The 21,735-nt window shown below is 39.6% G+C and overlaps 1 protein-coding gene across 1 annotated transcript; it reads left to right on the top strand.

Annotated features, from left to right (window-relative positions):
• The first annotated feature begins 14,902 nt into the window (after window positions 1–14,902).
• Window positions 14,903–19,241, top strand: LOC116650073 (uncharacterized). Its single transcript, XM_032433424.2, has 2 exons — window positions 14,903–15,150; window positions 15,211–19,241. Exons 1-2 carry the CDS (start codon window positions 14,906–14,908, stop codon window positions 16,454–16,456), a joined length of 1,491 nt encoding a protein of 496 aa, XP_032289315.1. The 5' UTR covers window positions 14,903–14,905; the 3' UTR covers window positions 16,457–19,241.
• Window positions 19,242–21,735: the final 2,494 nt, after the last annotated feature.

Here is a 21,735-nt window from a genome sequence, read left to right as displayed (position 1 = left end):
ACTTTGTGGTGGAGTGTCTAACACCTTTCCACAGTTGTACAACAGCCAAACTCTTACCATATGAGCTTTATGCTTCGGGTCATTGTCCTGGTAAAATTTAAAAATTGGCTTATTGTCCTCATAGAATCCAAATTTCTGTGCACTACTGACGAGATGTGTCTGTAAAATGCTCAGATATTGTCTAGCATCCATGGTATTCTCAATGAAGGTCAAATCTCCTACACCCTTGCTCGAAATACACCCCCACACCATCACTGATAGTTTTCCGAATTTAACGGTTGGAATAATATTGCGGTTTTCCAACGCTGTTAGTGGCTTTCTCCAGACTCTGGATGGCCCATCGTTGTAGAATAGCATCATCTTGCTTTCGTCACAGAATATGACGTTACTCCAAAAATCGTTCGAACTATTTACATGGACTTGAGCGAACGATAGCCGCTTCAAAATATTCGCCGCCGATAGTAGAGGTTTTTTCCTGGCAACTCGTGATGTGTAGTCATTGGAATTCAGTAATTTTCGGACAGTTTCATGTGACACATCAACACCACTTTCTTCCTTGAACTCCTGAGCAATATCCCTAAGCGAAATTTGTGGATTTTTCTCAATTTTTCTCAGAATTTTTCGCTTATCTCTGTCAGAAATTTTGCAGGGTCGACCACATACTGGCTTTGCCTCTAGCCTATCTTCCTTATTGGCTCTGTTTAATATGTTGTATATCGTTGCTTTTGATAAATTAAACATATCAGCCAGTTCCGAGACTTGACGTCCCATCTGATGGTTATAATACACCAGCTGAGCGACTTCAAAAGTTGTTCTTTTTCCTGGCATTTTATTTTTCATAAAATTAAAGCAAAACGTTATAAATTGCAATAGAAAATGACAAGAAAAGTCGAAGACACAAGAGAAGCCAAAACGCATGGGCCCAAATCTAACGGGATCACCCAAAAGAGAACGGCAAAACAATTTACCGTAGCTGTAAAAACACTTTATTGACAGCATAAAATGTGAATGTTTTTAGTTTTTTAATTTTATAAAATGTTTGGGTAATGTTATTTAACAATTCTTTTTGCCATTAAGTTCTAGGAGAAATATAGAATCGAAATAAATTATAATTGAAAAAAAATTCTCACTTTTAGGTACATTTATTTTCAACTAAACCCAAAAAATTAGTTTTTTTTTGTTAGTAAAAACACTTTATTGACATACTGTATGTATGCCATTTTTAAATCCTTACAGTCCAAAAGCATATGTGTGTATGCATGTGCCTCGCTCATTGCTTTGCGCACTTGCGTCCATCTCTCTCCCCGAGATCTACAAACATTCCTGTTTGTGTGGATGTGCGCACAAGTAGATCGCGGCGTTTGTCGCGAGCCAGAGGTTATTTCTTCAATTGTGTGCCTTTTGTGCCTGTGGTAGCAATACGTACTCACATTTAAATGCTCTATCATGTATTTCTTCGTCCAGTCAGGCATGATGAGAAGAATTTGATATAATTTTATTTAATACACAATTAATTGACCTAAATTAAATATTTAAATTTATTTTCTATTTACTGTAGGGACCTATTTTGCTTAAAATACAAAAATATCTAAGTCGTATTTCTGCAAGGGTAATTCATCGTCTTCGGCTTGTAAGTATTTTCAGAAAAGGTCTAAAATTTCCAATGTTCAATTTTTGCGACTTGCTGCTTGTGCTTGTGTGATAATATTAAAGCGTTTGGCCTGATCATGTGCAAAATTGCTATTTCCCATGCTTGTTGAAAGGGTAAGGGTACCTCAAAGTTAGCATGTGTGCATGATAACTTTTTGGGCCGGAAAACCACGCACCCTTACACACTTTTCTATATGGATGGAAAGCATTTATGCGTTTGTGTGCATGTCGGTTGCCTGCCTGGCTGCCCGATGCAAATTTGACTCAGTAATGTAGTGATTAGGTTCGAAACTGCTAGAGCTAAAGTTTCTAGTAATTTTAATAATTATATTCTAGCCTTAGGTGATGTAGTTGCATGTAAACAAATTTTAGTTGACAAAATTTTAATCGAAAACATGATTATAAAACATAAAGTAAGCACTGCAGTATAAATAAATAAACACGATACTGAAGCTTCGGCAAACAATGAAACAACTGAGATTGGAGTATTAGAAGAGGATTTAGGTAGAGATATTTTAACAATAAATTGTGAAGATCCTAATAAACCAGAAAGTACTTATATTTTGGGTAAATATAGTACAAAATGTGATTTAAAATAAATATTTTAAAATGCTTATGTTAAAGCGGAAAGCGATCAGAGAAGATACAAGAATTATTATCATTTGTAAGATAGGCTCTTGTAAGACAGTATTTACAAAGTCGCAACCTCTGCCCACTGTCACATTTTAAACTTTCACATATTGGTGTCTCACCGGATGTCGTAACAAGTGAGTAACAAAAGTACGGCTCCTTTAAAAAAAGAGATTATCTAGTTGATTTAATTTACATAAGCGCCGCAAAGTTTTTCTTCCAAAACTCAAACATTTCGCTCTCGAAGTAAGGGCTCCATTTTAGGTACTCTTTTCGACATTTCGCCATATTTAAATTTTAAAAACTGTGGGATAATTCTAATTTTAAATTTCCCAGTTAAAGTTACTGTTCGCCTTCGTTCAGCTGTTTATGGCTATGATACCTTACCATTTTTCACAACATCGATAGATATCTCGATTAATCATTGGAAAAAACACGAAATGTTCGAGTTGAATTTCAAATGTGAAATAGGTTTTCTTATGGGGAAACGTACAGGCCTTGTAAACATTTTAATAAAATGTGACATTTTCAGAAATGTGTAAGAAATCTGTTCAGTGGACAGAGGCTATTAGACCACTAACCAAACAACATATAGACTGGACATCACATACAAACAGCGTTGTCACAAAAAGTATCGGAGGCATCTGGTCCAAAATCGCGAGTAAGGGAGTAAGATATACATATGATGTACTTACTCTACAGGAAAGTGCTTGGCGCACTCTCTTCCATATGATTTGTGCGATAGAACGGCAACGCTGTTAACTTTTATCTTGCTCGCACTTTCAATGCTCTCTCTATGTTTAGGTATCGTTTCAATTTCTTTTTAATAATTTGATGAATGAAATTTGAGTAAAAATAAAAATAAAAAATAAAAAATCAGGTAATAAGGGGTCAACATTCATTCATCAAAATCTCAAAAAATAAGGGCGCGCATCAGACGCGTGCCAATAATGCATTTTCTTTTGCGCCCATGATCAGCCCATTCACAGACATTTGTATGTGTGTGTCTGTGTGTAGAGGTCCAAAATCAGAAAACCTAATCTTGTTAAATTTGCATCGGGGACAGGCAGGCAGGCAAGCAACAGGCACACAAGCGCATAAATGCTTCTATTCATACACAAAATATGCAAGTATGCGTGTATAGCGAGTCCGAAATATTCTAAATGCACACATGGCAACGCTTGGATACCCTTACCAACGATAGCGAGCTAAAATGCAAGAATTTCGCATCGACGTGGCAAACCCTTTCTCTATTTCATATTAGCCGTGCCTTCAAAAGGGTAGAAATGCCTCAGCATTTGAGAAAAATTGAATTTATGCGCAGTTTTGCTCGTCGGACAAATACACACACACACATTGAAACGATCCCTAAACATAGAGAAAGCATTGAGAGCTGAGAGTGTGTGCGAGCGAGATAAAAGTTAACAGCGTTGCCGTTCTATTGCACAAATCATATGGAAGAGAGTGCGCCAAGAACTTTCCTGTAGAGTAAGCGGTTCAAAAATACATCATATGTATATCCCACTCCCTTACTCGCAATTTTGGACCAGATGTCACCGATACATTTTGTGTCTACTTCTGGTACTCATGTCTAGTCTATATGTTGTTTAGTTAGTGATTAGACTTAACAAGTAAGACTAGGGGATACCGTGAAGCCTCTTATTCAAACAACAAATGCAGATCGCGCAACTCGCTCGTTTCTAATAATACATTTTAAAAAAATATATGTTCCCTTAGCAGGGTTCGAACTCGCAATTAACCTCACTACTTGCCGCCGTCTTCACTCAACAGCCACAACAGCCACAGCAGCCACAAAAAAACATGTAAGCGGTTCTAGTCGGGAGATAACGACTAAAGAATACCCTGAACCCTCTTATTCCAACAACAAATAAATTAAAAAAAGTAGTTCCCTTGGCAAGGTTCGAACTCGCAGCTGACCGCATTACTTGACTCTACACCAGCAAAAAAAAAATATTTTCCCCGGTAGGGCTCGAACTCGCGACAGACCGCACCACTTGCTATGGCTCTATTCAGCAGCCACACCAATAATTAAGTACTCGTGATAAAAAAAGAAATTAAATAGCATTACGGAAAAAATCACGAATGCGAAGCAGACGCGCATGAATGTGCTTATGTACATGCATACACAAATTCTTGATGTTGTAGCTAGCAACCCTATCCAATTGCGCAGTTGCATATAACTTTGGTTTTTTCTTAACCGATCTTTATTAAATTTTCTACAGTATATCTTATTGTACCATAGAATATTTGTGTATTCTGAAAAAGTCAATTGCATTTAAATTGTGGTTTAAATTCGTTGGCAATAAAAGTTGGGTTATTAACTTGATTTATTTATTATCTGTGGTGGTAGCGGGGAGGTGCCGATAGGTATAAAATGAAAGATTTCTGACATATATATAATATTCTAGAAGCAAATTATCATGTTTGGTGGCTCTAGCTCTTATTAATTACCCAATTCGCTAATAAAACAGGATGTCGATATCGATTTGTATCGGATGCTTGTAAACAGAGTAAGTTATCGATTATCGGTAACAAAACGATCTGCGCAGGCACTAGGAGGACCTACAGCTAAAATTTCAGTCACTTGTTCCTATAGGTTCTAATATCCTTACATTCCTACATACGGACCTATAGACAGACAGACGCATATGGCTAGATCGACTCGGCTATTGATGCTAATCAAGAATATATATACTTTATGGGGCCAGAGATGCTTCCTTCTGCCTGTTAAATACGTTTACATTTTGCCCTTTTTATCCATTTCTAATGGGTTCAGGGTATAAAAATTGGTATTTTCAAGTTTTTGTTAATGAACAATCTATAAAATATACCTGTTCGGACATATACCTCATATATACATTAGTCAGGGTATCAATAGCAATGTCAAAGCAGATTATGTTAAGATTATGCTAATTCTCTTCTATTTGAATGCCATAAGCACTCATACACATATACGAAGCCTCGCTCTCTTTCGAACTCTATAATTGCTCGGTCCCTTAAATCTTAATATATGTTAAGAAATCAGTTCTGTAAGCATTATCGTAGAAGTCAGTCGTGTTGCTCATCAATTTGTAAAACCTTTATTAAAACTTCATAATTGGTATTTTCAAGTTTTTGTTAATGAACAATCTATAAAATATACCTGTTCGGACATATACCTCATATATACATTAGTCAGGGTATCAATAGCAATGTCAAAGCAGATAATGTTAAGATTATGCTAATTCTCTTCTATTTGAATGTCATAAGCACTCATACACATGTACGAAGCCTCGCTCTCTTTCGAACTCTATAATTGCTCGGTCCGTTAAATCTTAATTTATGTTAAGAAATCAGTTCTGTAAGCATTATTATAGAAGTCAGTCGTGTTGCTCATCAATTTGTAAAGCCTTTATTAAAACTTCATATCATCCACACACGCCTCCTAGAGATAAGATTCTTAAAAGGTCAAAAAAACGCTTTTGATCCAACATTTTGGCGCCCAACATTGGGGCTAGTGTGTGGAAATTGATGGCATATCGTTGCCGCACAACATTTCGTTGGAAAAAGGTTTTATCAAACTCCTCGCAAAATACAGCATCGACAGCAACATTTGGCCAGCTCTTCTTTCTTGTTGACGTTGCTTCGTCGCTGGAAACTCGCTACCTTCGCTTCGCTACTGCATTCTTGAACCCGTTACTTCGCGCTGGAAACGCTCTGAGTTTGATTGCTCATTGCCTTTGCCTTACATCTCCTTTCTCGTTGCCGTTGCTTCGCCGCTGGAAACTCGCTACCTTCGCTTTGCTGCTGCATTCTCATTCAATCAAATTATCGGTCGTGAGTACTCTCTTTCGAACATTTAAAAGTTTAATCATCTGCTGAATTGCATGAAGGGCCCTGCCCTACAGGCAGTAAAGGCATTCCAAGTGACTCAGGAAAATTATCCCAAGGCTCTTGCTCGTTTAAGTGAACGTTATGACAATCCCACACTTACATTTTTAGACACAATAGAATCACTATTCAATCTACAGCCAGTCGACAAACCGGACGGAAATCAGCTGCGCAGTCTGCTGGACAATGCGTCAGCCCTGTATTCATCATTATCGTCATTGGGTACCGGATCAGATATTGCCCAAGCCATGTTGATATTCATCGTCATCGAAAAATGTGACCAGCAAACTCGTAACAAGTGGTATGAGTCTCTTGACTTACGTACATTGCCAAATTGGGCCCACTGCACAACCATTTTGGAATGTCAGTTTCTGCAATCAAGCGGCATTGCATCGTATCGAATGGCTGATTCTTCGACACAAAAACACGTGTACAAGCCTAGCAAGGGATTATCATTTGCTATTACTAATCCAACATGCATTGTTTGTTCTCAGTTTCAAGACATGAGTCCTAAGCTCAAGTACGGAGTCGTAAAAAATGCTGGACTTTGTATTAATTGCCTTCAATTAGGACATCGGATGGCTCAGTGTCCGTCTAACAATGCTGCAAGCATCGCCATCACACGCTTCTGCATTTTGGCCAACCGCCTGCATCATCATCGTCTACATCGCCAACAACGACTCCTGCTGCAACGCACTCGCATATGAATCAACCACCAGGCGGACAAATAATTCTTGCTACTGCAAAGGTACTAGTGCGAGATTCATCAGGGGCGTATAAGCAAGGCAGATCATTGCTTGACTCATGTTCCCAAGTCAATTTCATAACTGATCAATTCGCCCAACGGCTGCATCTACGCCGTGATAAGCATCATTTCGAAATCCGCAGCATAGGGGAGACCTCGACTAAAATTAACAACTGTACAACTAGTGGAATTAACTCTCGTTTGCACCATTTGAAGTAACACTATAGTTCAGCATAACGTCTCACACTGCCTACCAGCCGGATTCGGAAATCGCCACCCCAGATTAGAGGTTGCCCGCGAATACACCACTTGCGCACGAAACTTTCCACAGGTCAGGTCGGATTGATCTCCCGGTACCGAGGCATTTTTCGAATGCCTGGCTGTTGGACAGAATAAGCTCGGAGACAATTTGCCAGTCCTTCAGAACACGTTGCTTGGATGGGTTGTGTCTGGCAAGTATCGTCATCAGTCAGCTAAGCAGTCATCAACGTGCTTGCTTTCTGTGGAGGAGTCAATTGACAAAAATCTTTAATTACTGTGGAGCATTGATGCTCTAGAAAACTCTCCAAAGTGAATCAATCCAGAACATCGATGTTGCATGTCGTTGTTTTTAATCGCTCGAGAGTCGCCTCAGTCAGCAGACTACTGTTCAATCGCAATATGTAACCTTCATGAAAGAATATGAGGATCTTGGCCATATAACTTAAGTGACGAATCCGAGATTAAGTGAGCCACACTTTTATATACCTCACCATTGTGTTTTCAAACCCAGCAGTGCATCAACGAAGTTACGAGTCGTGTTTGACGCCTCGTGCACTTCATCGTCCCAGTATTCATTGAATGATTTGCTTCTCGTTGGCCCAACACTCCAAGAAGATCTGTATATACTTCTCCTTCGTTTTCGATCGGTTCGTTACGCCATCACAGCGGACATTACGAAAATGTATAGACAAGGTTTAGTCAGCCCAGTGGATCGGAAATTTCAATATATATTTTGGAGAGCATCCCCTGATGCTGATTTGCAGACCTTTGAGCTAAATACAGTGACGTATGGAATGGCCCCATACTTAGTAGTTCGCAGTTTGCAATATCTGGCAGATCTGCATGTTAACGTGTTTCCCATTGGCGCATCCATTGTTAAATCATCGTTTTATGTTGATGATCTGCTATGCGGAGCAAACGAGCTCATCAAGTTGCAGAACATCAAACACGAGGTCACCGAAAGCGGAAAGCGGAAAGCGATCAGAGAAGATACAAGAATTATTATGATTTGTAAGATAGGCTCTTGTAAGACAGTATTTACAAAGTCGCAACCTCTGCCCACTGTCACATTTTAAACTTTCACATATTGGTGTCTCACCGGATGTCGTAACAAGTGAGTAACAAAAGTACGGCTCCTTTAAAAAAAGAGATTATCTAGTTGATTTAATTTACATAAGCGCCGCAAAGTTTTTCTTCCAAAACTCAAACATTTCGCTCTCGAAGTAAGGGCTCCATTTTAGGTACTCTTTTCGACATTTCGCCATATTTAAATTTTAAAAACTGTGGGATAATTCTAATTTTAAATTTCCCAGTTAAAGTTACTGTTCGCCTTCGTTCAGCTGTTTATGGCTATGATACCTTACCATTTTTCACAACATCGATAGATATCTCGATTAATCATTGGAAAAAACACGAAATGTTCGAGTTGAATTTCAAATGTGAAATAGGTTTTCTTATGGGGAAACGTACAGGCCTTGTAAACATTTTAATAAAATGTGACATTTTCAGAAATGTGTAAGAAATCTGTTCAGTGGACAGAGGCTATTAGACCACTAACCAAACAACATATAGACTGGACATCACATACAAACAGCGTTGTCACAAAAAGTATCGGAGGCATCTGGTCCAAAATCGCGAGTAAGGGAGTAAGATATACATATGATGTATTTTTGAACCGCTTACTCTACAGGAAAGTGCTTGGCGCACTCTCTTCCATATGATTTGTGCGATAGAACGGCAACGCTGTTAACTTTTATCTTGCTCGCACTTTCAATGCTCTCTCTATGTTTAGGTATCGTTTCAATTTCTTTTTAATAATTTGATGAATGAAATTTGAGTAAAAATAAAAATAAAAAATAAAAAATCAGGTAATAAGGGGTCAACATTCATTCATCAAAATCTCAAAAAATAAGGGCGCGCATCAGACGCGTGCCAATAATGCATTTTCTTTTGCGCCCATGATCAGCCCATTCACAGACATTTGTATGTGTGTGTCTGTGTGTAGAGGTCCAAAATCAGAAATCCTAATCTTGTTAAATTTGCATCGGGGACAGGCAGGCAGGCAAGCAACAGGCACACAAGCGCATAAATGCTTCTATTCATACACAAAATATGCAAGTATGCGTGTATAGCGAGTCCGAAATATTCTAAATGCACACATGGCAACGCTTGGATACCCTTACCAACGATAGCGAGCTAAAATGCAAGAATTTCGCATCGACGTGGCAAACCCTTTCTCTATTTCATATTAGCCGTGCCTTCAAAAGGGTAGAAATGCCTCAGCATTTGAGAAAAATTGAATTTATGCGCAGTTTTGCTCGTCGGACAAATACACACACACACATTGAAACGATCCCTAAACATAGAGAAAGCATTGAGAGCTGAGAGTGTGTGCGAGCGAGATAAAAGTTAACAGCGTTGCCGTTCTATTGCACAAATCATATGGAAGAGAGTGCGCCAAGAACTTTCCTGTAGAGTAAGCGGTTCAAAAATACATCATATGTATATCCCACTCCCTTACTCGCAATTTTGGACCAGATGTCACCGATACATTTTGTGTCTACTTCTGGTACTCATGTCTAGTCTATATGTTGTTTAGTTAGTGATTAGACTTAACAAGTAAGACTAGGGGATACCGTGAAGCCTCTTATTCAAACAACAAATGCAGATCGCGCAACTCGCTCGTTTCTAATAATACATTTAAAAAAAATATATGTTCCCTTAGCAGGGTTCGAACTCGCAATTAACCTCACTACTTGCCGCCGTCTTCACTCAACAGCCACAACAGCCACAGCAGCCACAAAAAAACATGTAAGCGGTTCTAGTCGGGAGATAACGACTAAAGAATACCCTGAACCCTCTTATTCCAACAACAAATAAATTAAAAAAAGTAGTTCCCTTGGCAAGGTTCGAACTCGCAGCTGACCGCATTACTTGACTCTACACCAGCAAAAAAAAAATATTTTCCCCGGTAGGGCTCGAACTCGCGACAGACCGCACCACTTGCTATGGCTCTATTCAGCAGCCACACCAATAATTAAGTACTCGTGATAAAAAAAGAAATTAAATAGCATTACGGAAAAAATCACGAATGCGAAGCAGACGCGCATGAATGTGCTTATGTACATGCATACACAAATTCTTGATGTTGTAGCTAGCAACCCTATCCAATTGCGCAGTTGCATATAACTTTGGTTTTTTCTTAACCGATCTTTATTAAATTTTCTACAGTATATCTTATTGTACCATAGAATATTTGTGTATTCTGAAAAAGTCAATTGCATTTAAATTGTGGTTTAAATTCGTTGGCAATAAAAGTTGGGTTATTAACTTGATTTATTTATTATCTGTGGTGGTAGCGGGGAGGTGCCGATAGGTATAAAATGAAAGATTTCTGACATATATATAATATTCTAGAAGCAAATTATCATGTTTGGTGGCTCTAGCTCTTATTAATTACCCAATTCGCTAATAAAACAGGATGTCGATATCGATTTGTATCGGATGCTTGTAAACAGAGTAAGTTATCGATTATCGGTAACAAAACGATCTGCGCAGGCACTAGGAGGACCTACAGCTAAAATTTCAGTCACTTGTTCCTATAGGTTCTAATATCCTTACATTCCTACATACGGACCTATAGACAGACAGACGCATATGGCTAGATCGACTCGGCTATTGATGCTAATCAAGAATATATATACTTTATGGGGCCAGAGATGCTTCCTTCTGCCTGTTAAATACGTTTACATTTTGCCCTTTTTATCCATTTCTAATGGGTTCAGGGTATAAAAATTGGTATTTTCAAGTTTTTGTTAATGAACAATCTATAAAATATACCTGTTCGGACATATACCTCATATATACATTAGTCAGGGTATCAATAGCAATGTCAAAGCAGATTATGTTAAGATTATGCTAATTCTCTTCTATTTGAATGCCATAAGCACTCATACACATATACGAAGCCTCGCTCTCTTTCGAACTCTATAATTGCTCGGTCCCTTAAATCTTAATATATGTTAAGAAATCAGTTCTGTAAGCATTATCGTAGAAGTCAGTCGTGTTGCTCATCAATTTGTAAAACCTTTATTAAAACTTCATAATTGGTATTTTCAAGTTTTTGTTAATGAACAATCTATAAAATATACCTGTTCGGACATATACCTCATATATACATTAGTCAGGGTATCAATAGCAATGTCAAAGCAGATAATGTTAAGATTATGCTAATTCTCTTCTATTTGAATGTCATAAGCACTCATACACATGTACGAAGCCTCGCTCTCTTTCGAACTCTATAATTGCTCGGTCCGTTAAATCTTAATTTATGTTAAGAAATCAGTTCTGTAAGCATTATTATAGAAGTCAGTCGTGTTGCTCATCAATTTGTAAAGCCTTTATTAAAACTTCATATCATCCACACACGCCTCCTAGAGATAAGATTCTTAAAAGGTCAAAAAAACGCTTTTGATCCAACATTTTGGCGCCCAACATTGGGGCTAGTGTGTGGAAATTGATGGCATATCGTTGCCGCACAACATTTCGTTGGAAAAAGGTTTTATCAAACTCCTCGCAAAATACAGCATCGACAGCAACATTTGGCCAGCTCTTCTTTCTTGTTGACGTTGCTTCGTCGCTGGAAACTCGCTACCTTCGCTTCGCTACTGCATTCTTGAACCCGTTACTTCGCGCTGGAAACGCTCTGAGTTTGATTGCTCATTGCCTTTGCCTTACATCTCCTTTCTCGTTGCCGTTGCTTCGCCGCTGGAAACTCGCTACCTTCGCTTTGCTGCTGCATTCTCATTCAATCAAATTATCGGTCGTGAGTACTCTCTTTCGAACATTTAAAAGTTTAATCATCTGCTGAATTGCATGAAGGGCCCTGCCCTACAGGCAGTAAAGGCATTCCAAGTGACTCAGGAAAATTATCCCAAGGCTCTTGCTCGTTTAAGTGAACGTTATGACAATCCCACACTTACATTTTTAGACACAATAGAATCACTATTCAATCTACAGCCAGTCGACAAACCGGACGGAAATCAGCTGCGCAGTCTGCTGGACAATGCGTCAGCCCTGTATTCATCATTATCGTCATTGGGTACCGGATCAGATATTGCCCAAGCCATGTTGATATTCATCGTCATCGAAAAATGTGACCAGCAAACTCGTAACAAGTGGTATGAGTCTCTTGACTTACGTACATTACCAAATTGGGCCCACTGCACAACCATTTTGGAATGTCAGTTTCTGCAATCAAGCGGCATTGCATCGTATCGAATGGCTGATTCTTCGACACAAAAACACGTGTACAAGCCTAGCAAGGGATTATCATTTGCTATTACTAATCCAACATGCATTGTTTGTTCTCAGTTTCAAGACATGAGTCCTAAGCTCAAGTACGGAGTCGTAAAAAATGCTGGACTTTGTATTAATTGCCTTCAATTAGGACATCGGATGGCTCAGTGTCCGTCTAACAATGCTGCAAGCATCGCCATCACACGCTTCTGCATTTTGGCCAACCGCCTGCATCATCATCGTCTACATCGCCAACAACGACTCCTGCTGCAACGCACTCGCATATGAATCAACCACCAGGCGGACAAATAATTCTTGCTACTGCAAAGGTACTAGTGCGAGATTCATCAGGGGCGTATAAGCAAGGCAGATCATTGCTTGACTCATGTTCCCAAGTCAATTTCATAACTGATCAATTCGCCCAACGGCTGCATCTACGCCGTGATAAGCATCATTTCGAAATCCGCAGCATAGGGGAGACCTCGACTAAAATTAACAACTGTACAACTAGTGGAATTAACTCTCGTTTGCACCATTTGAAGTAACACTATAGTTCAGCATAACGTCTCACACTGCCTACCAGCCGGATTCGGAAATCGCCACCCCAGATTAGAGGTTGCCCGCGAATACACCACTTGCGCACGAAACTTTCCACAGGTCAGGTCGGATTGATCTCCCGGTACCGAGGCATTTTTCGAATGCCTGGCTGTTGGACAGAATAAGCTCGGAGACAATTTGCCAGTCCTTCAGAACACGTTGCTTGGATGGGTTGTGTCTGGCAAGTATCGTCATCAGTCAGCTAAGCAGTCATCAACGTGCTTGCTTTCTGTGGAGGAGTCAATTGACAAAAATCTTTAATTACTGTGGAGCATTGATGCTCTAGAAAACTCTCCAAAGTGAATCAATCCAGAACATCGATGTTGCATGTCGTTGTTTTTAATCGCTCGAGAGTCGCCTCAGTCAGCAGACTACTGTTCAATCGCAATATGTAACCTTCATGAAAGAATATGAGGATCTTGGCCATATAACTTAAGTGACGAATCCGAGATTAAGTGAGCCACACTTTTATATACCTCACCATTGTGTTTTCAAACCCAGCAGTGCATCAACGAAGTTACGAGTCGTGTTTGACGCCTCGTGCACTTCATCGTCCCAGTATTCATTGAATGATTTGCTTCTCGTTGGCCCAACACTCCAAGAAGATCTGTATATACTTCTCCTTCGTTTTCGATCGGTTCGTTACGCCATCACAGCGGACATTACGAAAATGTATAGACAAGGTTTAGTCAGCCCAGTGGATCGGAAATTTCAATATATATTTTGGAGAGCATCCCCTGATGCTGATTTGCAGACCTTTGAGCTAAATACAGTGACGTATGGAATGGCCCCATACTTAGTAGTTCGCAGTTTGCAATATCTGGCAGATCTGCATGTTAACGTGTTTCCCATTGGCGCATCCATTGTTAAATCATCGTTTTATGTTGATGATCTGCTATGCGGAGCAAACGAGCTCATCAAGTTGCAGAACATCAAACACGAGGTCACCGAGATACTTCGCCGAGGACACTTCCCATCGGTAAAGGATTTAAACTTGGATGAAAACGCTGTCACTAGCGCACTTGGCGTAGCTTGGGATCAACGCCGTGATGTGCTACTATTTGAATTTAAACCCAAAAAATTGTATTCAACAGTCACAAAGAGGACTATTCTCTCGACTGCGTCTTCTCTGTTCGATCCATTTGGATTGCTGGCACCAATCATTATCGTCTCGAAAATCATCATACAGGAGCTATGGCTGTTAAAACTCGCCTGGGATAAATCTTTTCCGCAATCACTTCTACAAGCATGGAGAAACTGCGTAACGTCTCTCAAGGAATTGTCGTCGATTTCAGTACCCCGTTTTTGCTTGCAAGCTGAGCTCACTGACATACAACTGCACGCTTTCTGTGACGCATCAATACGTGCTTACGGCTGTTGCGAATATGTGCGTTCCACGGACTCGTGTGGCAATGTCCAGATTCAGCTTCTGTCTGCTAAATTTCGGGTGGCTCCTGTCAAGAAGCTGACGCTTCCTCGATTAGAGTTAAGCGGAGCTCAACTTCTGAGTAAGTTATATACAACTGTCAAAAACATATTCATCGGCAAGCCGCACAGCGCGCATTTCTGGTCTGATTCGCAGATTGTCTTGCACTGGCTGCAACAACACTCTATCACCTTGTCGACATTTGTTGGAAATAGAGTATCCATTATACAAGATCAAAGAGCAGATGGAAAGTGGAGACATGTACCGTCAAAATTGAACTCTGCTGACATCGTGTCACGTGGATGCCCAGCTAATGAGCCCAGCAATCAATTTGGTTTACAGGACCTGCGTTTCTGCGTGATTCCGAGACTCAATGGCCCTGCCAACAGTTCGACAATGATTTGGACATGGACATCATCGATGCTGAAAAACGGAAGTCTACATTTGCTGCAAATATCGAAAGTAATTATATTCTGGACTGGCTGAACGGAACTAGTTCATACATTCGAGCGCTTCGAGCTATGGCATATATGTTCCGGTTTTACTATATTGCCAAAAAGGAACACCCTGTCGAAAGTTCGCCGCTATGCCCGGAAGAACTTCGCCACGCGTTGCACTGCATCATCAGGATCATCCAACAGCACTATTTTAAGTAAGATTTGCAATTGCTAAGGAAACAAAGAGATTTGAAAAGCAATCTGAAATTTCTCAGCCCCTTCATAGATGACTCTTCTGGATACGAGCTCATTAAGGTTGGCGGCAGACTCGAGCATGCTGATATCCCCTCTCGTCAAAGGAATCCTTTACTTGTTCCCAAGGAATCGCAAGTTGTCCACAATTATGTTCGGCATCTTCACTTGCGCTATTACCATGCAGGACCAAAGGCATTAGTTGGACTGCTGCGGCTTCAATTCTGGGTCATAAACGCAAGAGCTTTAGCACGCAGCATTGTTCGTTCTTGTGTACACTGTGTCAGATATCGTCCAGTTCTATTTCGTCAAGTCATGGATTCCCTGCCACCTGAGCGCTTATCCACAGACAAGCCATTTCGCCACGTTGGAGTCGACTCCTGCGGTCCAGTGAACACCTATCTTCGAATACGTGGCAAGGGTCCCACAAAATCCTATATCGCCAAATATGTCTGCATGTCCGTAAAGGCCGTTCACATTGAAATCGTGTCAGATCTTTCAACGAATAAATTTTTGGAATCGTTAAAACGAATGGTTGCCCGTCGTGGACCAGTATCGCACATCTATTGTGACAACGCCACAAATTTTGTCGGAGCATCCAACAAGCTACTCGAGTTAAAGAAGTTCATGTTCAACACTAGCACTCAAGATGCTATCCTATCATATTGTTCCTCTGAAGAGATAACCTTTCATATCATTCCACCTAGGGCTCCACACTTTGGCGGTCTTTGGGAGGCCGCTGTCAAGAGCGCAAAGAGTCTGCTGGTGCGTACCCTCGCTAACACCCGGTTCACCTTTGAGGAACTGAACACCGCAGTCGTTAAGATGGAGTCAGTACTCAACTCTCGCCCGCTGTCACCGCTATCATCTGATCCCAACGACTTCAGCGCTCTCACTGCAGGACACTTTCTAAATGGAGAGGCACCGCGCGCTTTGCCCGAGCGTGAGATTATCACCAACAACATCTCCAACTTGGATCGTTACGAGCATATCACAGCTGTTAAACAGCAATTCTGGCGTCGTTGGTCTGCGGAGTGTGTGAACGAGCTTCGTGCCAGGACAAAATGGACTTCCGCTTCCCCAAATCTTACAGTTGACTCTATAGTCATCATACATGCAGACAACACACCGCCATTACACTGGAAATCAGGGCGTGTTGAGTCTGTTGTGAGTGGCAAAGATGACCGGGTTCGTGTCGCATATATTCGCACTGCCTCTGGACTCTGTTGCCGGCCAGTACATAAGCTGGCTGTTCTACCTGTCTCTTGAAAGATAATTCTTACAAGGCGGACGGGATGTTCGGTCATATATCTCATATATACATTAGTCAGGGTATCAATAGCAATGTCAAAGCAGATTATGTTAAGATTATGCTAATTCTCTTCTATTTGAATGCCATAAGCAGTCATACACATGTACGAAGCCTCGCTCTCTTTCGAACTCTATAATTGCTCGGTCCCTTAAATCTTAATTTATGTTAAGAAATCAGTTCTGTAAGCAATTTTATAGAAGTCAGTCGTGTTGCTCATCAATTTGTAAAGCCTTTATTAAAACTTCATATCATCCACACACGCCTCCTAGAGATAAGATTCTTAAAAGGTCAAAAAAACGCTTTTGATCCAACATTTTGGCGCCCAACATTGGGGCTAGTGTGTGGAAATTGATGGCATATCGTTGCTGCACAACATTTCGTTGGAAAAAGGTTTTATCAAACTCCTCGCAAAATACAGCATCGACAGCAACATTTGGCCAGCTCTTTTTTCCTGTTGCCGTTGCTTCGTCGCTGGAAACTCGCTACCTTCGCTTCGCTACTGCATTCTTGAACCCGTTACTTCGCGCTGGAAACGCTCTGAGTTTGATTGCTCATTGCCTTTGCCTCACATCTCCTTTCTCGTTGCCGTTGCTTCGTCGCTGGAAACTCGCTACCTTCGCTTTGCTGCTGCATTCTCATTCAATCAAATTATCGGTCGTGAGTACTCTCTTTCGAACATTGAAAAGTTTAATCATCTGCTGAATTGCATGAAGGGCCATGCCCTACAGGCAGTAAAGGCATTCCAAGTGACTCAGGAAAATTATCCCAAGGCTCTTGCTCGTTTAAGTGAACGTTATGACAATCCTACACTTACATTTTTAGACACAATAGAATCACTATGATCGATTTGGTTTCCCTACTTCTGTTTTGCATTATAATTCTTTTTATTAAAAAGATAGGACCTAAAGAGTATTGCTGAGGCTGATTACCTCAAAACTGCTTCACGTTTCTTCTGGTGCTCCTCAAGGTGCACCATCTTGGTCCTTTACTCTTTTTATAATAAGTCTCCCCTCGGTTATATCACATGCATTTGGACGATGTGAAGCTTATTCTCTCATACACTAATCTCCTTTATCATTCTCGCCTACAATTTTGGTGTCCGATCAATCAATTGCATCTACATTGCTCAAAATGTATGTTAATGTCCTTCAATCGTACTATACCTTATCTTGTCATTAATTCCATCGACAATGTATAGTTACAGATAAGGACCTATGCGTGCCTTTTGATACTGAAGTCTGAAGTTTGAGTTTTTAAATAACTATGAGGATTGAGGCATGAGGCGTGCACTTGAAGTTATTCAACGTTGCTCTAAAGCGTTTAACGATCATTTCATAACCAACCTCCTTGTTCACTTACCCTTGATCCTAGCCAGTATCGTATTGCATCAACTCAGAAGCAATTTCTGCTTTTTTCCTTACGAGGCTTACATTCTAACAACAATCGTCGGGTGCCATTCTAATCCAGCAGGCTTATTCTTCTAGATCTTCCGTCATTAATCAACCGTAGGACAATCATTGGTGTTGTCTTCATACATAAGTTGATTGTTGGCGACATAGTTTTTTCTTTTCTGTTAGGGCGTCTTCAATTCTCAGTTTCATCTAGACTTACCAGGAATTTTTCATTTATTTAATGGTCGACAAAAACGAGAGTCTTCTTATTATTAAATATATCAAATTCTAACAATTTTTTTCTAAAAGCCTAATTAGAATATACAATTTTCTAATCGCATCACCGACCGATGGAAGTGTTTCATTTGACCGTCCGGCCAGCTATGCCTCTTTTCTCAGCTAATTTTGTCAGTGACGCTATTTGAGCCTACATCTAAGAAGAAAGGTATTAGTAAAGAAATAGGTGTTTCTAATTAAAAATATGAAATAATTTTAATTTTATATTTTTACAAAAGATAATATAATAAATATGAAAAAAGAAAGGAAGAAGTTTTAAATAAAGAAAAGAAACTTAAGGTAGATACAGAGTGTAGGGGATAGGATTACAAGATAGGGGAGACCATTTATAAAAAGAGTAAAGAGTAAGATCCAAGACACTAAAAGTAACGTGAAACTCTTTTGAGGTAGTCAGCCTCAAAATTATTCTTTGGGTCCTTCCTTTTGAATTAGAAGAAATTCAATGCAAAAGAAACGGGGGAAACTTATACGGTCGAGCTTAAGGAGTAATAGATCATGGAGCACTAAGTCAAACGGCTAACTGAAGTCATTGTTAATGACATCAGTTTGCATTTAAGAAAGGAAAGCATAATTTACCAAGGAAGTAAATTCTAGCAAATTGATCGTAGTGAACCGATGCATTACCAATCCATGTTGAACAGGGCAGACAACTGATTTGCAGAAATGCTGCAACTTCGAAGCTATTATTTTTTCAAATGACAGAATGACAGAACATTCAAGAAATAGATTGACAAAAAGGGAAGAACTACAATCCTTAAGTAAAACGCTAGGAATATTGTCAGGCCCAAAAGGGTAGGAATATTTTGAAGAATATATTTTGCTGAGAGGAGAGAGGACTGGGAAATATTAGGACAGATATAGAAGTAGAGAAAGTAATAGTATAAGGGTCAGAACTATTTTGAGAACAGACTCAAGTTCAACTTGGCTATCGAATATTTAGCTAAGTTTGTTCTAGAACCAAACATATTTAACTTATTAAAATATGTAGATTTTTTATTTTTTAGGTTTGATAGTCTGGAAGTCAGCCAGAGTGACTTTGAAGAAGCAGTCGAGGAAATTGGACGGGGAATACACACATCTAAGAGGAAGTTTAGGGTATTATAAAAAAATAAATAGCAGTATTCATATAATCCGAACCATAAAAAAATACAAATCGGCTGCCTGAATACGTTGATTAAGCGGGGCTTCTGGTAGCTGGTGTATGAAGAATAAGAGGATTGCAATTGAACATTATAACCTCTAAAGAAGGATGAAATACATCCTCTGAAAGAAATAAAGGAGGGTAATCTTAAGCAAATACAAAATCAAGTGTTGTATCAAAGTGATTAGAAATTGAATTGATTTGAAATAATGAAAGGTCTATCATGCAATCTTCAGAGCCATACTAAGCCGAGCGTACTAGATAATTTTCGGCAGTGAATAATGACCAAGAGATGTTCGGTAAATTTAAATCACCCAGCACTATAAATAGGTCATTATCATGCACGTGTGAAAAAACGTCATTAATACAAGTAATATGTTTCATATAAGCTTGAATATCAGAAGAAGGAGGAACATATCAGCAAGTGATAAGTGTAAATAAAGCGTAATGGAAGAGTCACCTTAACTGAGACAATATCACCGTCAGTAGGCAAACTAAAATAGAAAAGTTGTGAATGGAGAATGGTTGTAACTTAACTTTAAACTTGCCACCGAGGGGCATCAACAGTCAAACCAGGAGCTGATGGGGCTGAAGGTAAAACTTGAGTTGATGGGTCAAAAGAGCCACCGATATTGATTTGAACAATCTGGGCTTGATTGCGCGCAGGTCTACCATAGCGACCAGAAGCTGACGGGGCTGAAGCAGTTTCGTTGACTACAGGGTCTACAGGGACTATTCCAGGGGATACAACAGGAATTTGGACAATCACTTGGAGAGGACGATATTGACAACATTGGAGATAAATCCAAACTGCTAGGCACGGACAAAAGAGGCGTAGGTACTTGGACAGACGGAGAGGGTAAAGGCGAAAATTGAGGTTCTAACCGCCATTTGGGCGAAGACTATTTGTATTTGCTAAACAACTCAAAACTCGAGTAGAAGTTACTAGAGAGCTGGTTCAGTTTTCAGAATTGGTTACTCACAGAATTATACATTCTGGAGAAATTAATTTGCTTGTCGATGCATACTGGGCACGACCGCAAGGCGCCGCATCCTTTTATAGCAATAACAGCATTAAATAACAACATTAAAAACATTATTTAGAGCAAAAGTTTAAATATGCATCAGCAATCACACGCACAAACAAGTGTATGCACAGGGGAGCACCTAAACAAAAGAATCAAAACAGTCAATAGAAACAACAGGGAACTGACACCGCGTTTAATAAACGACAGAATTAACTGCCTAACGCTGCACAACTGATAGATTTTTGCACAAGTAATTAAAGTTTTTTAAATAAAAGAATAAGAACAAGTAAAAGTTCACTTGGCAGGGTTCGAATTGGCAACTGACCCCATTACAGCAACAAAAAAAAAGAAGTACTTTCCCCGGTAGAGCTCGAACTCGCGACAGACCGCACCATTTGCTATGCCTCTATTCAGCAGCCACACCAATAATTAAGTACTTATGATAAAAAAAGGAAATTAAATAGCATTACAGAAAAAAGTTGCAATCACCATGCTGTTAGCATGCGATAGAATGCGAAGTAGACGCGCATGAATGTGTGTGTGTACATGTTAAGAGAAATTCTTAAAGCTGCTGCCCCATCCAATTGCCCAGTTGCAATTCTCTACAGTATATCTTATTGTACCATAGAATACTTGTGTATTCTGAAAAAGTCAATTATATTACAATTGTGGCTTAAATTGGTTGGCAATAAAAGTTGGGTTATTAACTTGATTTATAGCTCTGGGGTGGTAGCGGTAACTTACTCCGTTTCCAAGCAAGCGACAAAAATCGATATCGACATATTGTTTTTTGAGTAAATTGGGTAAATAATAAGAGCTAGAGGCACCAAATATGATATGTTGCTTCTAGAATATTATATATATGTCAAGTATCTTTTATTTTATACCTATCGCCACCTCCCCACAGTTTGTTCCTGTTACCATTGGACTCGATCCCTTTTTTACCAACGACTCAACTTGTTCTGTTGTATGGCGATCTTGATGGCCTGATTATGCCGTTGTTTAGCGATAGTTTAATTTCATTGCTTACGAAATGTGGCATACCCATGGGGTGGGGGTACAATTACGAGTAGACTTCATTCTTTATTTTTTGTTAGAATTTTAGCGATAACTGAACTTTTAAAAGGCAATGCATCATTAGATGTCAAAAACACCTTTTGCATTTTTAGAATCATGTCCAAAAACTCCTTTTTGACCGAGGAAGGCACCACAATGTCATTGACATTATTGAATGTTGCACTGTAACAGACGTAGATCTCCAACTTTTCTCGTCTGTCTAGATATGTTTTGCAGATTTAACGTAACGCCAACCTGCGTCAGCAGGATAAAGCCTATTATAGCGTCAAATGCGGTCAGCTTGTCTACAAAAAAAAAACGAA

The sequence above is a fragment of the Drosophila virilis genome, unplaced genomic scaffold (assembly GCF_030788295.1).
Source record: "Drosophila virilis strain 15010-1051.87 unplaced genomic scaffold, Dvir_AGI_RSII-ME tig00001822, whole genome shotgun sequence".
Classification (NCBI taxonomy): Eukaryota; Metazoa; Arthropoda; class Insecta; order Diptera; family Drosophilidae; genus Drosophila; species Drosophila virilis.
This window is presented reverse-complemented; position numbering and strand designations above follow the sequence as displayed.

Bases quoted from the DNA above. Each gene is read 5' to 3' on its own strand.
- LOC116650073 (XM_032433424.2), top strand. From the start codon at position 14,906: ATGGACATCATCGATGCTGAAAAACGGAAGTCTACATTTGCTGCAAAT. The intron at 15,151-15,210 runs GTAAGATTTGCA...GAAATTTCTCAG, and splicing joins ATCCAACAGCACTATTTTAA to CCCCTTCATAGATGACTCTT.